This window comes from Triturus cristatus, chromosome 12 (genome assembly GCF_964204655.1).
Source record: "Triturus cristatus chromosome 12, aTriCri1.1, whole genome shotgun sequence".
Lineage (NCBI taxonomy): Eukaryota > Metazoa > Chordata > Amphibia > Caudata > Salamandridae > Triturus > Triturus cristatus.
This window is the reverse complement of record NC_140595.1, coordinates 267370799-267391983: the sequence shown is the minus strand read 5'-3', so window position 1 is coordinate 267391983 and position 21185 is coordinate 267370799. Positions and strand designations below refer to the sequence as shown.

The following is a 21185-nucleotide window of genomic DNA, read 5'->3' as shown; positions in this document are numbered from 1 at the left end:
GATCCGTCACCGACATCAGGCGATGACAGGCGTCACAGGCCTTGAAACCAGGCATCCTACCGGCACCAGAGTCGAGTCGATAGACCAAAAGAGTCAAAAAAGTTAGTCATAAAATGACTAGGAGTAAGCTCTTCCCGGATCGGCGCTTACTGGCGCGGAAAAAAGAAAAACTGACGTCAGCGCGTGAGGGCGGCGTCTAAGTACTCCGACGACGTCATTCCGGCGCACGACGCCGACGACGGACACGGAGCGACAGACGACGCCTACCGATGTGCAAGGGGTATTGCTACAAAAATCTTTCCGGATCCAGCCTGACGCCTGGGGATATTCTAAGGTGAGGATTCAGATTCAGTGCTTAAATTGACCCGGTGGTTTCTGGTGCCCGGCACCGGCAATTAATTGTCAGCACCAGCATGTGTGACAGCCTGCCACAAGATGGCACTGTCCAGCTAATTTAGAGATGACCACAACAAAAGTTAATTATAAATGCTATATACATTAAAATTGACTGTTACCTGCCACCTAAGCCATTCTTATAGCTTTGGGGACCTGAAATAGTCTGAACTGTCGCACTTCTAGGAATGTGATGGTTAGTACTTGTGTTGTTACTATCATTGGCAGCATAGCAGTGCAATGTGTGGTGGAAGCTGCAGTGGCCTCCTGACGAGAGCCCTCACACTTTTCTATTTTTTTTTATACAAATTAAGCACTGCCCTGGGTACATTTTGTACCATATATTAGGGACTTGTAGGTAAGTTAAATATGCCAATAGGGGTATAATAATTTTATCAATATGAAAGGAAGGGCACAGGCACTTTACCACCAGTTAACAGGGGTAAAGTGAACAGAGATCTACAGCCAGCAAAACAGTTAAGGCAAAAGATAGTCATTTCTTACAGGTCCATAAACAGAGAAGAATCTAATGCGGGTGCAGTTTAAAAGTCTCTGGATACCACATGCCAAGCCAGTTTTGTATGCAGCAAACATGATAGAAATGTTATGTATAACACTTTTTTTCCCACAATATAGCCACCTCTAGAGTCTTGCTGACTTCTGAAGAGTAACGCTGTAGTGAAAACCTCAGGCCTGAAATGTGATTCCCGGATCACGTCAGGATCACTTCTTTCTTGTAGAGCCAGTTTAACAAAGTCTTACTTTTAACCACAGAATTAAAACCCTGTACCTTTAAGGTCACAGATTTGAATGCTGTCATCCTACTAGCAGAAAACGGTTGCACCTTAACATTCCTTTTAAAAAAGCAAACCAACAACTGAATTTGGATGCCTATTTGGGATATAAAATGCAGTGGAATTTAAATCCCTAGATAATCTTAAAAGCCATGTCACTTCTGCACCCTCATAGTAGCCCCAACACTCCAGTGTTTCATACTTCATGACTGTGCCAAGAGTAATAGAAAATATTTAAAAATATACACAAAATGTGAGGGGCATCAGTTCTTGAAAACCAACTGAAGGGTATGTCGAACCAAAATAATAACCAAAAATGAACATGCAAAAAAGTGGAATGTCACATTACTGAAATTCAGCACGGATAATTCTTCTGGGTCCCCTTGGGGACTGCTCTAAATGCTAAATTTACTTTGCACGCTGGCTAAGAATTGCACTGCTTGACAAAAGGAGAAACAATACACAAGATCACTTCTGATCAGCACATCTGGCATAATTGCAATACCACAATTCATGCGAAGAACAGAACCTCAAATGATGCAAAGCAAGAGAACTGGCCAGTCTGCAGTTTGGAACTTCCCTTTTAAGGGGGAGTGAACGGGACTTGAGGCCCAGGAGTGCGGTATTTCTCAATGAAATAGTTCCTTGTGGAGCATGCATTGATACTTAAACGGCTAGCAAGTGGCATCTCTGTTCTACTCAAACATGTTTCTAGTTTTGCACATCCATTATTAATTTAGGTTACCAGGCATTGAGGTCCCATATAAATTATTCTTCATATAAGGATTAGAGGTGCGCCTTTCCACAACACGATGGTTGCTGACATGTGGTTCTTCTACTTGTTTAATCCATATTGACATGTCCGGGTTGAAAACAGGATGGCCTTCAAAAGAAATAAAAATACACTTAGGTGTCCGCAGTACCTTTAAACTGGGTAATAAAACACACGTGTTCTACTTCACTTCGAAATTGCAGAATTCTGTCAGGACTAGAGGCTTCAGATTATGCTTTACTTTCTTCATTATTTTAGCACAGCAACCAATATCAAATAACCACAACTGCGAAGGAATTCAACTCTCGTGAGTCCAAGCAACTTGAGAAAAGAAGAAAAGAATCAACCAATCAGGCAGCTCAGGCACCGGAGAAAGCCGTATTCAAGGAAAATCACTTTCTCATTCTTCGCTGCTCAGCAGCCAGAGAAGTACCTTTTCATGATAATGGCTCACCTTATTTGCTTGCTAATACAGTGCTGCCCAGTTTAATGAGTGCATACTAGTTTCATGGGCAATACTGCCCTTAGCGCTTGTCTTGGCCTAAGGTGACCAGATGTCCCAGATTTCACCCGGACAGTCCGGGTTTTCAGAGGACTGTCCTGGTGTCCTGACGCTTTCCTTAATTTTAAACACATCTTGCGGTATTTGGGACAAAGGTTAATTCAGCCAGCAAAGGAGAACTGAAAGGTATGTATTTGTGAAATAATTTCTGTTTCAGGCAGCGCTGCAGGTTGATGTCGGCTGCATGCATTTGATGCAGCAGAGGGGAGACAGAGAGGAGGGCAGGGGGACTCAGGGTAGAAGCTAATAGTCTGGCCATAGCTATGTTAAGTGTACCCTGTAAATATAAATGTATATATATTTATATTAGTTTTTTTTTAGAAGGCTGCGCAAAAGCAAAAATCTGGACAGGCCAGATACAGAAGTAAGGTAGAAGGCTTAGTCCTACTTTTGTGTCTGGCCGATCCTGGATTTTGCTTCTCAGCATTCTGTCACCCTACCTTGGTCAAGTAACATTGTTTTATTAGGTCTTGCCTAGGCAGCGCTTGCACTGTCTCTTCGAGACATGCTGTATTCAGGATATGGGAATCAAGCTTTGACCACTTTCCACCTGTCTTTTTATTTAGCTCCTGTCCCTGTCCTTTGTAAATGGTGGCTTTTCATTGGTCAATGGGCTTAGCAGTCCCTCCTTAGTACCGCCTTGTCTCTTCTTATAACCTCTCATGAGGACACTTCCTGTTACATGTGTTGTTACTCCCTAGGTTTTAATTACAGCCACAATGCACTATTTTCTTAAAAGGCTTCAGGCAGGAAACACACTTGTTCCTAAGCTAGGCTGGCAGTGGTTACTTCACTCACTAGAACATCTCACATTTATATTAGACCATCTATAAATTTTCCTTCATTATCTCCACACAGACTACAACCTAATCCTAAATTAAAGCCACACAGTGGTCCAGCACACTTAGTTCAAGTTCATGTGTGTAATACACAGTAATTTCACAAAGAAAAGCCTTTTTACACCTTAAACATTCATTTGACGTGATTAAATCTCATGATCAGCAAAAGGGCAATTCAGCAGGGTTGTTCTCAATTTCTTTATTGATGACTTTTTTTTCACAAAGGTAAAACCATAGCCAATGCGTTTCGTTCTTGCGGACTTCTTCAGGGCTACAAACAATGTACATATATACAAATTACTTATCAACAATTACATCTTTTCTTTACAAACATTATAAAAATATACACTCCATTTATTCTAAAAACGCACCCATTGTGTTATACAAACTTCATGTTACATTTCTTTTCCTTAAGCGCATCTCTGCATCAGACAAAATCTTTCAGAGAGTCCTCATTGCCATACTACAATCATTAGAAATTTCTGCTGAATTTACCACATTTCATATAGTCTTAAAAGTGAATATTATATCATGTAAACACTGTTCCCTTTATATGTTTCTCAGCACTGTCAAGTGTCCCTGGTGGGGAGGGGCACCATTACTTTAATGTACACAAATTCATATTCCCATTTGATATTATGTGTCTTCACCTTATAGCCCAAAGTGATACTCCCTAACATTACCAGTAATGTAACAGTTCTTACCAAAAAAGGTGTATACAGTCTCCTATCCTGGAAAAGATTTTAGCGTTGTTCAATTTCTCCTCTTATTGTTGAGTGATTTACAATTTTATCTATAAGATACAATTGGAAAAAGAGTCCCATGAGAATCTAAAGAAGTGGACAGGTAATCCAAAATGAGTGAAAGTGGGTGCATTTATACCTGTAATGTCGGGTGAATGAAAAGCTATTTAGTCAAACAGTTTTTAGTCATATAACAAGTCAGCATATAGGGGCCGTAAATCCGATGTTGACATTGACATCCGTGTCACCCCATTTGTAGCTCTATAATAGAAAGAGAACCATCGTCCTTACTTATTTTAGCAGATTAGTTTTTATCTGGGGGAAATTGAAAGGCAATTACAAAACACTGATTGCTATGCCAAATTGAGAGAGCACCCGATAGACAATATAGAAAAAAGTATTAATGCCAGATTACGAGACTGGCATGAATCTTGTCTAATTACGGATCAGAAGTATAAATATTTGCAGGCACATAACTCTAGATACCCATGTATCTATATACTCCTCAAGATCCACTAAGGGGGGACATTCCCTCACCCGGAAGACCTACAGAACATCTCTCTTTGAAAAACACTTGCCATCATACCTGAAGAACAGTGGGGATGGTTATGTAAACTGGAGGATTTTGTTTGGGACAGCAGTGATTTAATGTTTGTCACCATGGATGTGGAGAGTTTATATACATGCATCCAGACCGAATGTGGTCTAGGTGCCTTAAAACATTTTCTGTACAAGCGCAGTGCACAGCACTTGGAACACACACTTATGTTACTTGAGGTGGCCCGCATGATCTTGACCACGAATGTTTTTCTACACGATGACATGTGTTTTCTGCAGAAGCAAGGAACAGCCATGGGATCCAGATTTGCTCCGTCTTATGCAAACCTTTTTATGGGTTTGTGTGAGACGGAGCATGCCTGGGGACCAGGTTCACAAGATTGGAGTGACAACATCTTATTTTATGGAAGATATATAGATGATGTTTTATCGATTTGGAATGGAGGAGTTGATGAGTTGCTCACATACCATAGATACCTCAATCTGAACAGGTTCAATGTTAAAATGACCATGAACTATTCTAGGGAGTCTATAGATTTCCTGGATTTAAAGCTGTATATATCTAAGAACACCATACAGAGTGACATCTATAAAAAATCAACGGCCTGCAATAGTGTACTCCACGCAGATAGCGCACATCCTATAATGACGATTAACGCCATACCCTATGGCGAAATGATCAGGGTGAGGCATAATTGCAGTGAGGAACAAAACTTTGTTAGAAGTGTCAAAACCATAAAGCGCAATTTTTATGAAAGAGGATACACACAGGAATGTTTAAAACAAGCTGAGGCAAGAGTAATGAAAGTAGATCGCAAATCCACACTTATGACTCATCAGGGAAAATTAAATAAGAGAGAAGCACCAAAAGAAATCGTGTTCATTAAACAATATAATGCCTACAGTGCCCGCATATATAACATCTTGCGCAAAAATTGCCACCTAATTGCATCTGGCCAAATGCCTGCAGGCACTGTTGCACAGAAACCTAAAATAGTGTATAGAAGAGGCAATACCCTTAAAAGGATACTGTGCCCCAGCTATGTAAAGAATAAGAAGACCAGTCTCACAACATTGTTGCCATGCAAACTGTTTGGCTTTCATGTGTGTGGGACGTACCCAATATGTAAATTTGGATGCAATAAAAAACTGAAATTTAGATACAACACTACTAGGGAGTATACCATCAATACGTTCATCAACTGCAACACGTATATGATTTATGTGCTAGGCTGTGCCTGTAATAAAATCTATATAGGGAGTAGTATCCGGAGCCATAAGATCAGGATCCAAAAACATGTAAGGGCCATCAAAAACAAGGATGACAGATATCCTGTGGCCATGCATATAAATGAGCACCACCCCACTGAAATAGATATATGGTTCCACACGTTGGACCATATTAAAGCACCTGAAAGTGGTGGGGGTAGGGAACTGGCACTAAGGAAAGCGGAGGCAGGTTGGATATGCCGTCTGAGGACTACAGTGCTTGGTCTGAACACAAATAGTGAAATTTATCACTTTCTGTAATCTATTAAATGTCTTGACAGAAAGGCCATTCTTTTATGTGACGACAATTGCCCTTAAATACCTGGGCATGATACATATTTAAATATATTTTCTTGACTCTGTTGAACTTTTTGGAGCTCTAGATTACAAGTTTTGCTACTAGGTCTCAGAATTAACAACTTCTGTAAAGATGACTCCTTTATTACAACTTATTAAAAAAAGCTTTCCACATGTGAATGACGCCTTTTAATTAATTTTTTCCTTTCATAAAGGTTTGATGGTTCTATCATCAAGCGTGATGGATTAATCTTGTCTATAATTAGCCAAAATCACAAATGGGCGATAATGGTTTTGTAGACTTCCACATAAAGTCCCTTCCCAAGACGTCTTTTGATTATATGTAACTAACGGAGACATCCTTGAATGACGTGGGTTTTTCAATTTTGGTTAACATTTCATGTTCGAATTTCATAAGAAACCATATATCATTTCCTTGCAATTTGGGATATGTTTCCCCAAATAGAAAGGAACATATTGGTACAACGCAGTGCTTAACCAATGGGAATTGAATATGCTTTCATGCATGAATACTCGAAATGCATGAAACGCTGGGTTAGTCGTTCCTAAGATGGCCGCCATGCATACAAGCATGGGATGTAAGGTTGGCGTTTCAGTCAAATATCAACTGTGCTGCAGAGCAATGTAAAAATCTTTTTTTAATTTCTGTACCAATATTAGCCATTACTGCCTGCGTTTATTATTTTTAAAAAAGGGTAAATATAGCTTAAAGAGGGAATACGATCTCGTAAATTCGTGCACCTGATACAAGATGGCCGCCGTTAATTACAGGAGAAATAAGTATTTACTTTCAATTGATAAAAACAACACTTTGTTACTTGGATATACCATTATTCAAGAACATGATCTCCTCTGGTCTTAAGAGGATAACTATGTAAGCAGTATTCCGAATATGAGGAAGCATAGATGAGTTTCTAAGCATCTTTGGTCTTCCCAATATGGCGCCCCACAAATGTCATGGGGGGATACACTTTTCTAAACCATACGCTCAGGTGTGGGCAATTAGCTGGCTACTTAAATGGAGCCGGCGTTCGCTATGTTTATGCGAACTTTGGACGCCACGCTACCACGCCGGCTGAGATACTGTCTTGAAGTAAGTTATAAATGCTGTGAATGGTATACGAGGACCTGGCTCGTTTTTTTGGGGGGGGGGGGGTGACCTCTGGATGTTTGCTTATAAGAACGGTTCAGATGAATTAAGGACAGAGTACTGTAGCTCGCGAATGTCTCAGGTATTTAGTTTTGAAATGACATGTTAATAAACTTTTGCACTAACTTTAAGTGCTGTCTATGCAATGCAGTAAAGCAGTGCACGCAACTTTTAACTAACTAAAAATGAACAGTTTGGAACATATGAAATATGTCTCCCATTTCAAGATGGCCGTTGACCACACAGACGTGGGACACTAGCTAGACATAAGCATACAGCAACTAACTTTTATGACTTTTTTAAATGGCCGTGAATTAAACAGGCACGGGGTGTAAAATTAATTAAATAAAATAAAATGTAGTTTTAATTATTTCACAAATATGAATCACTATTGCTCGATTTTTTGGCCAAAGACCAGACAAGTTAGCTTGGTGGTTGTTCCATTTCGTTAGGGCGACAGATGCTTCTGTTCTCGAAGTATAGGGTGGGGGGTGGGGGTATGGGGTTGATTTGGGGCTGTTTCTTCCTCCTAGGGAGGGTTTTTTTGGTGGGGGGTGACTCCCGCTTTGTTGTTGTTCCACGGCATCATGTAACCTTTGACCTGCTCTCTTGCTCGATGTCCCGCTGTCCCTCCTCCCCGGGGGCCCGCGCAGCCGCGCCTCCATTGACCCTCTCTCCTGTTCAAGACCATGGCTGATCCGCCTGTTCCTAAGGCTGCCATGCGCGTACTGTCCTGGAATGTCAACGGTCAAACGCATGGCGGTCCTTAAATATGCACAACGTGCGGAGATTGATGTGCTCCTTCTCCAGGAGACCCATCTTCTTGGCAATAAATGTCCCTTTCTCACCCGTTATGGCTATGATAGAGTGTGGCACTCCGGTTTTGCGAGAGGATCCCGGGGGGTGGCAATCTTGCTCCGCAGGTCCTTTCCCTTCGTCTTGGCCCAGGTGCACTTGGACCCCCAGGGCATGGTGGTGGCGGTTTGTGGTACTCTCGAGGGGCGACCCCTCACCTTGCTGTCCCTTTATGCGGCACCAACCCTCTTACCGTCGGCCCTCTCTTACGCCGCGGGCCTCCTCCCGACGCTTCCGGCGGGCTCTATCGTCCTAGGAGGGGACTTCAATGCCGTTTACGCGCCCCACCTGGACTCGACGGGACCGATCTCCACCACCCGCGCCGCTTGCGCGAAGCAGCTGTCGAACTGGGCGGAATCTCAAGGCCTGTGTGATGTCTGGAGGGTTTGGCACCCACAGACCCGTCAATACACCCACACGTCGGCGGCGCACCACTCCCATGCCCGGATCAATCTCATTTTCGTTCCGTCCACCGACTGCGCGGGGGTGCAGGATGCGCGCATCCTCCCGAGAGGCCTCTCGGACCATTCGCCGGTGCTGCTTGCTCTTGGCCCGCCTCCCCTTTCTGCCCGCCCGCTGTGGCGTCTGAACGCTTGGTTCCTTCATGACAAAGCCTTTCGGAAAGTGGTCGGTGGCGAGATCGCTGAGTATTATTCTCATAATGCGGGTTCTGTCTCCTCCTCTGCCATCCTTTGGGAGGCAGGCAAGGCGACTATTAGGGGGGCTGCTAAGGGGCATGTACAATTGCAGCGACGTACGCAAACCCAACGACTCACGGCTTGCGTAGCCCAAGCTTTGGAGCTCGAGCGAGATCAGGGGGTGTTGGAGGACGCCACCATTTCTGCGGGAAGAGATATGCCTACACTCTCTGGAGGCGGCAAAGACTCTGTGGCGCTCCTCAGTGGCCCGGGTCTATGGATGGGGAGATAAGAATGGTACACTCCTCCACCGGCTGGCCACCTACCCCCGGGCGGGCAGGATCATTCCTGCCATTACAGATCCTGCGGGCGAGACGGTCGGTCTCGGTGGCCATGGCCCAAACGTTTGCTGACTACTACTCTCAGTTATACCGACCCCGGGCGTCTGCGATCTCCCTTGCGGAGTTGCTGGGGGCGGACGGGACGACGCTCGGGCGGCTGGGACAGGAGAGTTGTGAGTCCCTCGAACTGCCCATTACGCTGCAGGAAATCAAGGAGGCGATTAGCCGCCTGGCGCCTGGGAAGACCCCGGGACCGGATGGATTCCCACAGGAATACTATGCTCACTATCGTGAGGTCCTGGCCCCGAGGCTTCGGGACCTGTTTGCAGAGGTGGTGGAGAAGGGCTCGTTCCTGCATGAAACAGACACAGCCACCATAGTTGTCCTTCCCAAGACGCAGCCCCCGTCCCAGTCCTGCTCCGACTACCGGCCGATATCCCTCATCAATACCGAACTCAAGATCTATGCCACGATTCTTGCGCAGCGGTTACGCCCGTCTCTTGCCTCCCTGGTCCACCTGGACCAATGTGGATTTATGCCCGATCGGGGGACTAGACACTGCCTGCGGCGATTGCACCTGGCACACCGAGGGCGCCTTTCCCCCTATCTGGCCCTTCTGCTGGTCGACTTTGAAAAAGCCTTTGAGTCGGTGGGGTGGGCCTACTTGGGTGTTGTCTTGGAGCGCATGGGCTTCGGCCCCCGGTTCCGCGCGATGGTCGGTGTCCTGTATGCGAGTCCGCGTGCCCGGGTGTTGGTCAATGGGGCTCTATCCCGCCCGTTTCCCATCGGTTGGGGGACGTGACAGGGATGCCCGCTCTCGCCCCTCCTTTTCGCTCTGGCCACGGAGCCACTGGCTGTGATGATCCGGTCGGATCCCATTATCCGTGGGTGGGAGTGGCCCGGTATGATCCCTGACAAAATTGCCCTCTACGCAGACGATGTCCTTCTCTATCTTTCTGATCCGGCGATCTCGGGGCCCCGGGTCCGCCGGGTTCTCCGTCGGTTTGGTCACGCGTCGGGTCTTCATCTGAACCCCAAGAAATCCGTGCTGGTCCCGCTGCACCCGTCGAGGGAGTGTTTCGACTGGCAATCTGACATTCCCCTCCGGCAGCTCTCATTTAAATATCTGGGGATCTGGGTCACCCTCCTTCCGGAACTCTGCTGGGCCCTCAACGTGGCCCCTGTGGTCAACAAGACCAGATCAGATCTGATTCGATGGCAGTCGCTCCCGTTGAACCCGTTGGGGAGGGTCGCCCTCTATCCTCCCCAAGTTCTTATACATGTTACAAAACACTCTGTGCCCCTTTCTGCGCCCGTGGTTCCGGGAACTGGACAAGATGGCTACCAAATTCCTTTGGGGCGGCGGCAGGCCCCGGTTGGCCTTAGATCGCTGCCGGGTCCCCTCGTACGATGGAGGCCTGAGCATGACCAATCTTTACCTGTACTATCTGGCCACCCAGCTGCTGGTGATTCACGACTGGTTTTCGGTTGGGTGGGAGGATCCGGCCTACAGGCTCGAGGTGCAGCTTACCGGGTTCTCCTCTATCCAAAACATGCTCTATGGGGCGACGGTCTCCCGGTCGCTTCCGGATGTTGTGCGGGCCCCCTTTCTGGCGTGGCGCGCCGCCTTGCGGCATACCCGCTGGTCGGGAAGGACGACGTTGATCACACCACTTTGGCACAGAACTTGGTTGCGGGAGGTGGCAGGGCTTGAAGGATTTCGACGGTGGGACCTACTCGGGATCTCCAGCTTGGGGGATGTCTGGCGGGGGAGCCATATGTGTTCCTTCCAGGAACTTCAGACCCGCTTCTCTTTGCACTCTTCGCAATTTTATAAGTACCTTCAGCTGCGTCATGCGATCCAGGCCCATGTCCCTCTGGACTCCAGGTTGCCAGCCCATAGCCCACCTGAGGCTCAGGTGATGTTGGGGTGTCTGGGGAAGGGGGGTATATCCCGCATCTATAAATCTCTGATCAACAATACCCCGGTGGACTGGAGCGGTCTGAAACAACTATGGGAGACCTGGGTGGGTCCCCTGGATGATGCTGACTGGAGGGATGCCCTTATGGCACCCAGATCACTTACCACCTCCGCTAGGTTGCGGCTCATCCAGCTTTACTACCTCCACACTGCTTACCTGACCCCGGACCGCTTATATCGTGCCGGCCTCCGGCCGGACGCCTCATGTGCTCGCTGCGGGGTAGTTCCGGCAGACTTCTTCCACATGGTATGGTCTTGTTCCAGCTTGGAGAGCTATTGGGCCACGATTGAAGCTGAGTTAACTGAGGTCCTGGGATGGGAGGTCCCCCATGACCCCAGAATGGCTCTGCTGGGCATAACGGATGGGCTAGACGGCCGCGTAACGACAAGTACTTTCTGACCACTGCCCTAATGGCCAAAAGGGATATCGCGGCTATGTGGAAACAGCCGGACCCGCCCAGGGGTGCTACCTGGAGAAGAGGGGTGGATTGGTGTGCCGCTCAGGAGTGTTCTTTGTATGCTGCTCGGGGCTGCCCCAAAAAATTCCGTAATGTGTGGGGGAAATGGCTTGGGGGTCTGTTTTAAGGGGTGGGGAGTGCGGGGGCAGGGGACGGGGTGGAGGGGTGGGGCTTGCAATGGCTTGTCAGCGCTTTTATGACTGGTTTTCTTGATGCCAAGTTCAACAAATTGTTGTATGTCATCCTTGACTTTGCTTTCTATAAAGAAATAAAAATTTGCTTATCAAAGACCAGACAAGTTAACTCTGCAGACATAACAAATATTCAATGTTAAGTGTAACGCAACTTAGATGTCTTTAACAACTAATCTGCTAAAATAAGTAAGGGCGATGGTTTTCTTTCTACGATAGAGCTGCGAATTGGGTGACACGGATGTCAATGTCACCATCGGATCTACGGGCCCTATAGAAGACAACTTGTTATATGACTAAAAACTGTTTGACTAAATCGCCTATCAATCACCCGACATTACAAGTATGAACACACAGACTTTCACTCTTTTTGGATTACCTGTCCGCTTCTTTAGGTTCTCATGGGACTCTTTTTCCAATTGTGTCTAATAGATAAAATCGTAAATCACTCCACGATAAGAGGAGAAATTGAACAACACTAAAATCTTTTCCAGGCTAGGAGACTGTATACACCTTTTTTGGTAAGAACTGTTACATTACTGGTAATGTTAGGGAGTATCACTTTGGGATATAGGGTGAAGACACATAATATCACATGGGAATATGAATTTGTGTACATTAAAGGTATTGGTGCCCCTCCCCACCAGGGACACTTGACAGTGCTGAGAAACATAAGAAGGGAACAGTGTTTACATGATATAAAGTTCACTTTTAAGACTATATGAAATGTGGTAAATTCAGCAGAAATTTCTAATGAATGTAGTATGGTAATGAGGACTTTATCTGAAAGATTTTGTCTGATACAGAGATGTGCTAAAGCAAATAAACTGAAACATGAAGTTTGGATAACACAATGGGTGCGTTTTTAGAATAAATGGAGTGTATACTTGAATAATGTTTGTGAAGAAAAGAAGTAATTTGTATATATGTACATTGTTTGTAGCCCTGAAGAAGTCCGCGAGGCCGAAACGCATTGGCTACGGTTTTACCTTTGTGAAAAAAGAAGTCATCAATAAAGAAATTGAGAACAACGCTGCTGAAATGCCCTTTTGTTGATCATGAGATTTAATCACGTCAAATGAATGTTTAAGCTGTAAAAAGGCTTTTCTTGGTGAATTACACGCATCAACTTGAACTATGTGTGCTGGACCACTGTGTGGCTTTGGTATTGAGAGATTTTGTTTATCTGAGGAGGCATAGGGGCATTGAGTATCCGGTCCCTAGCACCTAGTAAATTGTTGGATAAGTTACCCCACTAAAAGATAGGTGCAATCCGCTTTGCCTCAATCCCCTTAAAATTTGCATTCTAATCCTAAATTAATGTAATATTCTATTGTCACATTTGAAAGCTACTAATTGTATATATGGACATAGCTATTTGAATGTACTCGCAGTACTGTCTTACATGAAATGCATTATAAGTAGGGTGGATTTACCATATCTTCTGCAGGGATACAGTACCATATGTGACCAAAAGAGGTCCCCTTTTGGCAACATGGCTAGGTAAAAAACATTGCCATTTATAATGCCAATAACTCCAACTTTGTAGACATGCAGTGCTGGTGCCTAACTCACTAGGGAACTCTAGCAGCAGCTTGCAGTACTGCACCGAGACATGCAGTGCTGGTTCCTCGCTCACTAGGGATCTCTAAGAGCAGCTTTACGTATTGCATCTAGACATGCAGTGCTGGTGCCTTGCTCACTAGGGACCTTTAGGAGCAGCTTGCGGTACTGCACCTAGACATGCAGTGCTGGTGCCTTGCTCACTAGGGACCTCTAGGAGCAGCTTGCGGTACTGCACCTAGACATGCAGTGCTGGTGCCATGTTCACTAGGGACCTCTAGGAGCAGCTTGCGGACTGCACCTAGACATGCAGTGCTGGTGCTTTGCTCACTAGGGACCTCTAGCAGCTTGCGGTACTGCACTGAGACATACAATGCTGGTTCCTGGCTCAGTACGCAAGCATTTGCAACGCACAAGGTATCACATTACTGTAAGTATGAGCTATTGGCATCGCATTATTATTTGCAACGCCAATACCTCAAACTATCACTAATGCGAGACCTATTGCATTGCAAATGCTTGTCCTTTCCGCTCCCCAGGGGCTCGAGTTAACATTCGGAGAACACTCCACAAACTCCGATCTCTCTCACGCCTTCAACACGGACTGCATGGACCAGGTTCTCTTTGCTCGAATCTGGTCCCCTCTGACAGGGCATGTGGTGAGTTGCAGCATATGGTGGTCGGGCATTAATGAGTCTCCCTCGACAGAGGATTCTGATCCATGGTAGCACAGGGGAGGCCCTACAGCCAGACAGGCGTAGTATCAGTTTTTCAAAGAAGCCCACAGTGTCAGACGTGCGCAGCTAGAGGGGGCTGTGGTGTAGCGGATGACTGTTCGTAGTAGTAGCGACAGGCCACACAGCTCTCATGTGCATGAGGCTATGGGGTAGTGGCCTAGAAATAACCGACGTGGGAGGCACTAGGGAATGTGGTATATGCTGAGGTCATCGGAGGTTCCTCTCTGGAGGCCACGTCCAGCAACAGCCACCTTTATTCAAACAGTCCCACGTGGTGTGGGAAAAACTAAGTACACATCGTCTGGCAGAAGCACATTCACTAACATCCTGGTTCACCACGGACACAATGGTAAAGGTCATATGCTCCAGTGGCATCACTGGACCAACACTTCATTCCTATCCAAAATACAATATAACAAAACATAGGAGTTCATATGAAACATGAAGAAAAACAAAACACAACTAAATAATTCGCAGGATGTCCCGGGCATCACATGGAGAGAACACAGACACATGATAAGGAATTTACCTTACACCATGTACATCACAGCTCATCATACCACATGATCTTTCAGCCTGGTGAAGGGCTTGGGAATGCTCTGGAGTTCATATCTGGTGCGAGAACGGCAGTCAGTTTGGAGATCATTCTCGTTGATAACAGGAGTCCCCAGGGGGTGCGTAGCCACACTAGGACTTGGAGTTGAGGATCAACAGCCTCCGCTGATCCACTCTCCAGTTCCGCAACTTTAGACCAATCGTCTGGTCTATTGGTTCCCGAGGCATCTTCCCCGACGTCCGGGGAGCTACTTCAGCGGGGATGAAACATTTTGAATGCTGAAATGTTCTGAGTGATTGTTTCTTGTCCAGGACCAGCCGTGACTTGAGTGCCAAGCAAAGAAAATATGTTCCAGGGATCACGCTCAAATGGCAGCCTAAACTTGCTGCCGGGATATCGATCTTGTACCAGCACCAAATCACGAGTTTTCATATTTGACATCATTGCTCTCCGTCGATGGCTGACCTTCTCATTGAACCTTTTCGTTTTCTTATAAACCAGGTGGTCATCAACCGGGGTCCATCCGGGATGGTGAGGAATGGATTCCATGACTAACCTACCCATTGACAGGTGTCCAGGTGCTTGCCCCGTAGTAGATTGGGAGTCTGCCAATAATCTTAAAGGAAAGAGTAAATGGCTAGCTGAGGAGACTGGTGGCTCGCCGAGGCAATCCGGATGACTTTATTTAGAGTTCTCATAAACCTTTCAGCCTCCCCATTGGCTTGGGGTCACCGTTGAGTGATTTTCCTGTGGGCGATTCCCAAAGAGTTTAGATTCATAGCTATTTCTTGCCCCTGGAAAGGAGGACCATTATCAGTTTGGTTTTCCTTGATCAGCCCATGGGTAGCGATAATATTTTACAACTTTTGGCACCACCTCACTAGCACTCAAAGAAAATAAGATTTCTACTTCTGGATATTTGGAATAATTGTCGATCCACACCAGAGTATGCCTCCCATCTGGGAGACTCCCGAAATCGATACTGGCACACTCCAACAGACAACTCGGCCCTTTATCACTTTCAGTATAGGCAGTGGTAGGTTGGCTTTCCCTGAGGGTTGTCACCACGGGCAGGATCTGACGACTTCTTCACATTCTCATCCATTAAGGGAAACCATACTTTGGTTCGGAGTCAGCTCTTAGTCTTAACCATGCCCTGGTGCCCAGCATGGGCTAGTTAAATCACCCTACTGGTGAGACTGGTGGTGATGACCAGACGATGTCCTCACAGAACACATCCATTTGGGTCAGCACTCAACTCCTGGCGAATGTGATATAGACTTTCCATTACTTGCCTTGCCTCCGGGGTGAGTAGAACCCAATGGCTCTTGTAACTGCCACTTATTGGTCTTCACGGTTTCCAGAGTTCTTTGGAGACATTCATTCTGGTTGATGGTACGGCAAAGATCGTCAACAGAGAGTGCATTGGAACAGGACTTTTCAGTCACATACTGCACGTATTCTTCAGTCTCATTAGCATCATCTTCTTTCTCAGAAGCTGGCTGCAAGAGGGTCCTGGGACAAATAGTCCGCCGGGTTGTTAGACCCACGGTGATACTCCACACGACAGTTGTACTCCTGTAATTGAAGCATCCACTTCTCGATTCTCGGTGGTGGCTTGGACGCTGTACCACTGAAGAGTGGAATTAACATTTTATAATCAGTGGTGACCGTGAAAGGCTTCCCGTACAGATATAGATGGAAGTGGCGACATCCCCAATGAATGGCGAGGCCTCCTTCTCTATTTGAGAATATCTTTGTTCAGTGTTGGACAGGAATCTACTTGCAAAAGCTACGAGGGCCAAGGCATCCTTTGAGGCCTGAAAAGCAGCTTCTTGCTCAGGCCCCAAGGACGACGGGACGGATCCTTTGGTCAATTCTCGGAGAGGTTGCGTCAGTGTTGTTAGACTTTTGATGAAATGGCCACAATAATTGACCATGCTTAAGAAACTGCGCACCTCTGTCACTAAGGCTGGCGCAGGTGCTTCTTCAATGTCACGTACTTTATCAGGGTCCGGGGCGACTCCCTCCGATGAGAAGACATAGCCAAAGAAGGGTAACCTCTGTTGCAAGATTTCACACTTGTTACGATGCAGAGTGAGATCAGAGTCCTGAATTCGCTGCAACACCTTTCTTAACCTGTTGGTGCGCTCTGGCACAGTCTTGGCATAAATCAAAATGTCATTGCTGACATTCACAACTCTGGGGGGTCCACAAGAAGCTCTTAAATTGGATTTTAAAATACATCCTGATGCACTTGAAATGCCAAAACTCAAACATTTGCAGCGTCGCAGTCCCATGTGTGCTGAAAAAGTTGTAATGTAACAAGACTCCTCAACAAGAAAGGGCTGGTGATATCCTGAGTGCAAATCCAATTTGGAAAACCAACTGGCTCCACTGAGCTCGTTAATCGGGTCATTGATTGTTGGGGAGAGGTGCCGTTCCATTTTCATTGCAATAGTTGGCAGACACATGTCTACATATATTCGCACCATCCCGGGCTGTTTGGATTTCCTCACAACCACAATCGGCGATACCCATGGGGTTAGCCCCTTCACCTTTTCGATGATGTCTGCGACCTTAAGCTTGTCTAGTTCTTTCTCAATGAGAGGTCTTAGATGGAACACAATACGCCAGTTTCGGACAGCTACCGGCCGCACTGACTGATCAATATGCAGGTGAATCTTCTTGACTTTTAGGCACCCAGTGCCTTCAAACACAGTTGGAAATTCGTCCAGAATGTGAGTTATGGCTTCCTGATGTATTCCAAATGCAAACGTTACAATGCCAAGAGCTTTGGCTTCTCTGCAGCCCAGGAGCATGCCAAGACCGTCTTCTGTGACATACACTTGGGAGTCCACTGATTGGGAACCATATGTTATGGTTGCCTTGAATTTCCCTCGCATCTCAAGAGGGCTATCTTGGTCGTATGCAAAGACTAATTGTGGCTGGATGCAACTGTGGGGTGTCCGTATGGCACCATAAGCCTCCGCAGACTTTATCGTCGCCCCTTGTCTACCACCGCAGTGGAAGGGTGATCTCCAACTTGTTTTTGGCACAGTGGTAGGTGCCTTGTGGTTTTAGAGGTTGTGACAATCGCAAAGACAGAGTGGACAGTGTGATTCCCATTCTAATCATCATCCATGTCATTGCTTCTCTCTTGCACCTCTGGTAAAGCCTTTACAGTGGTGTGCTGTACTCGCTCTTTTCCTGAGCTGCAGACTTTCAGTAAATGATTGAGTTTTCCACACCCTGTGCACTTCTTGCCCCTCGTCGGACACTTGGAGGGCCAATGAGTACGTCAGCCGCAGTAGACACATATTTATTTATAATTACATTTATATGGCGCAACAGCTACCCGGAGGTTTCCCGGCGCCTGCGGACACATGAATAAAAGAGGGAAGGAGCGGGTCAAAGCTCAGACATTAAATAACCACGTTTTGATACTTTTCCGAAATGTAACATAATTTTGTTCAACACGCAGGGAGGGTGGAAGAGAGTTCCATAGGGATGGGGCCAAGTGGGAATAAGACCGTCCGCCCATGCGGGTAAGTCTAAACCTAGGGACTACAAACTTAGCCTGGCTAGATGATCTGAGGAGACGAGAAGGGGTGCACGGTTGAACTAGTGCCTTAAGGTAGCAAGGGGCAGTACCGGCTTTTATTCTGTGCATATAGCAAAGGGCTTTAAATTTAGACCGTTTTTCAATCTTTAGCCAGTGTAAGTCCCTGAGAGACCCTGTAATGGGAGTCATTTGAGGTAACTGACAGAAGTCTGGCCGCTGAGTTTTGGACCACTTGAAGCCATCCTTGTTGGCACCTAGATAGAGAACATTGCCGTAGTCCAGTCTGGATACGATTAAAGTTTGAACCACCGTCTTTTGAGTCACAAGTGGCAGCATCCATAAAAATTTTTTAAGCCACTTCAAAATTCCAAAGCAAGTAGACGCGACCTTGACCGCTTGTTGTCGCATGGACAGTTGTTCATCAACAATAATGCCAAGGTTGCGGACAGATTGCGAAGGTAGGGGAGGGGTGCCCATTTGCAGAGGCCAGTGCTGAGGGCCCCAGAAAGCCTTGTTTCCACCGAAAAATTAAAAGTTCTGTTATTCCTCCATTCAACTTTAACTTATTAGTGTGCATCCAACCAGCAATTTTTTGTAGACCTGATTAAAGAGAAGGAGATTTCAAGGAATCTTTGGTCGATAAGGAGAAGATAAGATGGGTGTCATCAGCATAGGAATAGATAGTTAGCCCAGCTTCTTCTGCTAGGGATGCTAGAGGGCTGATGTAGATATTGAATAACAGCGGGATTAAGATAGAGCCCTGGGGCACTCCATAGAGGGAGTAATAAGATCTGGAGCTAGCTGTAGGGGAGAAAACCTGGAACGTTCGATTAGTGAGGAAACTCGCCAGCCAGTTCAACGCAGAGCCAACAATGCCCTTAGATTGTAAAACTTGGAGCAGGGTCTCATGGGAAACAGTGTCAAAAGCGGCACTCAAGTCTAATAATATGAGGGCCACTGTATCACCCTTATCCAGTCGTTGGCGAATAGTGTCTGTGACTCCTAAGAGCGTAGATTCAGTGGAAAAGCCCGTTCTGAAGCCAGATTGGGATGGGTGCAAAATATTTTGGGAGTCCACAAAAGATGTTAATTGGCAGTTGATGTGTTTTTCTAAAACTTTGGAACATGTGGGGAGCAATGAAATAGGACGGAAGTTTGAAAGCACATGCATGCAAGCATGTTTCCAGGTGGCTGGCACTGCTGCTTCCAAAAGTGAGGCATTAAGAAGTTCCATAATAAGACTAAGAATATGAGGATCCAATTTTTTTAAAACAGAGATAGGAAAAGGGTCCTTGGGGGGCTGTCAAGAATTCCCGTCATGCGAGGGGAGGAACACGGTAACCAGCGAAAACGGACTACATCTCCCAGGATGCTTAGCGGTTGAGAGGTTATGTAAACAGGAGAGCTGTTACATAACTCAAGGAAAACACGCCCTTATGTAAACAGGAGAGCTGTTACATAACTCAAGGAAAACACGCCCTTATGTAAACAGGAGAGCTGTTACATAACTCAAGGAAAACACGCCCTATAAAGGGAGGAACCGGGAGGTCCAACGCTTTCGGATATTGTGTTTACACCGACGTACCTGCTTAGTGAAGAGCAGTGTTCCGGAGTGGTGCTCCAGTAAGGCAAGAACGGAGGTAGGTCGAGTCGTTACTCCCTGGGCCGTGTCTTGCCCCATCGTCACCTGTGAAGGACCCGGAAGCTCTACCGGATAACCATTGAGCTTCGCTTTTTGACTCGGCTGAGTCAAAGCGCAGTGGCGCTTTTGCTGGTTGGAGTCGTAACTCCCAGCCCGACCAGAGATACAGGGACTGCCAGCTGTAACGCACACCAGGAGGTGTTTGCCGCGTTACAGACTCGGAAGTCCACAGGATCGATCGAGCGGCTGCTCTCGGTTCAGTCTTCTTTGCTTGTGATTGGGGTATCGGTGACGCATCACCAGGAGGTGACTCCGCGTCCCGGTGCAGTCTGAGGAAGAGGTTGAGCGGCTGCTCCCTTCAGGTAGAGACCCCGGCTGGGTGTTTCCCTGACTCCTCGATTCTCCCCAACACTCTTCGTGCCCCTCACAGCCTACCGATTGGCGTTGTCGGCCATTTCATTTCTGCCCTCTGTTGGCATACGCCGGGATCGGCGTATATGCAGAGGACGGTTAGGACCATCCGTGCTGTGGGCTGGTAACGTACTTAGCCTGGAGGATTCCAGTGACTATAACCTTTGTTTATTCCTTGTATTGTTTTTGCCTTCATTAAAATAACTAAACCTTCACAAGTGGTTGCGTTCTCATTATCGTGTCTGTTAAACGATCCTGAGACGTTCAGGGCGTAACAAAATATCCGACCATAATAACACTAACTGTCTCACGGTCGATAACAGACATGGCAACACTTGATGGTGTGTTGGCTGCTTTAGCGACCGTGCAAATTGAATTGGCTGCCTCCAGGCAAGAAACAGCCGATGTAAAAGCCAGACTGGATGCTATCCAATTGGACCCGCTCACGCCCAGCACCTCCCTCACGAACCAGACCCCTGCGGTAGTAGTGGAAATGCCGGTAGCCGTCCCCTTGGCAACACCAGAGAGGTACAGTGGGGATCCTAACACAGTGCAGGTATTCCTCACACAAGTGGCGCTACATTTATCGTGCAAACCAAGGGCGTTCCCCACGAGTCAGGCTCGTGTGGCTTTCCTTATATCCTATTTGGCTGGAAACGCGGCACAATGGGCCGTACCTCTGGTGAGCAGGGACGACCCCATCTTATGTGATTGGGGTGCTTTTCGCGAGGAATTCCTGAAAGTCTTCGACAGAAGGGCTGACTCGTACACGGCGGACCGTGAAATGCTTGAGTTGAGACAGGGATCCAACGACCTGGTGCAGTATCTCAACGCGTTCCGAAGGCTGGT

At 46.6% G+C, this 21185-nt stretch overlaps 1 protein-coding gene across 8 annotated transcripts in view; it reads right to left on the bottom strand.

The window, feature by feature from the left end:
* The window catches only part of LOC146775830 (uncharacterized), a 1003909-nt gene that overhangs the window by 391199 nt on the left and 591525 nt on the right, over nucleotides 1-21185 (bottom strand). For 6 of the 8 annotated variants that reach the window (XM_085637695.1, XM_085637697.1, XM_085637696.1 and 3 more), the window contains one exon: nucleotides 1933-2070. The exons of the other annotated variants lie outside the window; for them this stretch is intronic. In XM_085637695.1, the coding sequence (XP_085493821.1) occupies nucleotides 1933-2070 (138 nt within the window). The remainder of the gene's footprint in view (nucleotides 1-1932; nucleotides 2071-21185) is intronic. 8 annotated transcript variants of the gene reach the window in all.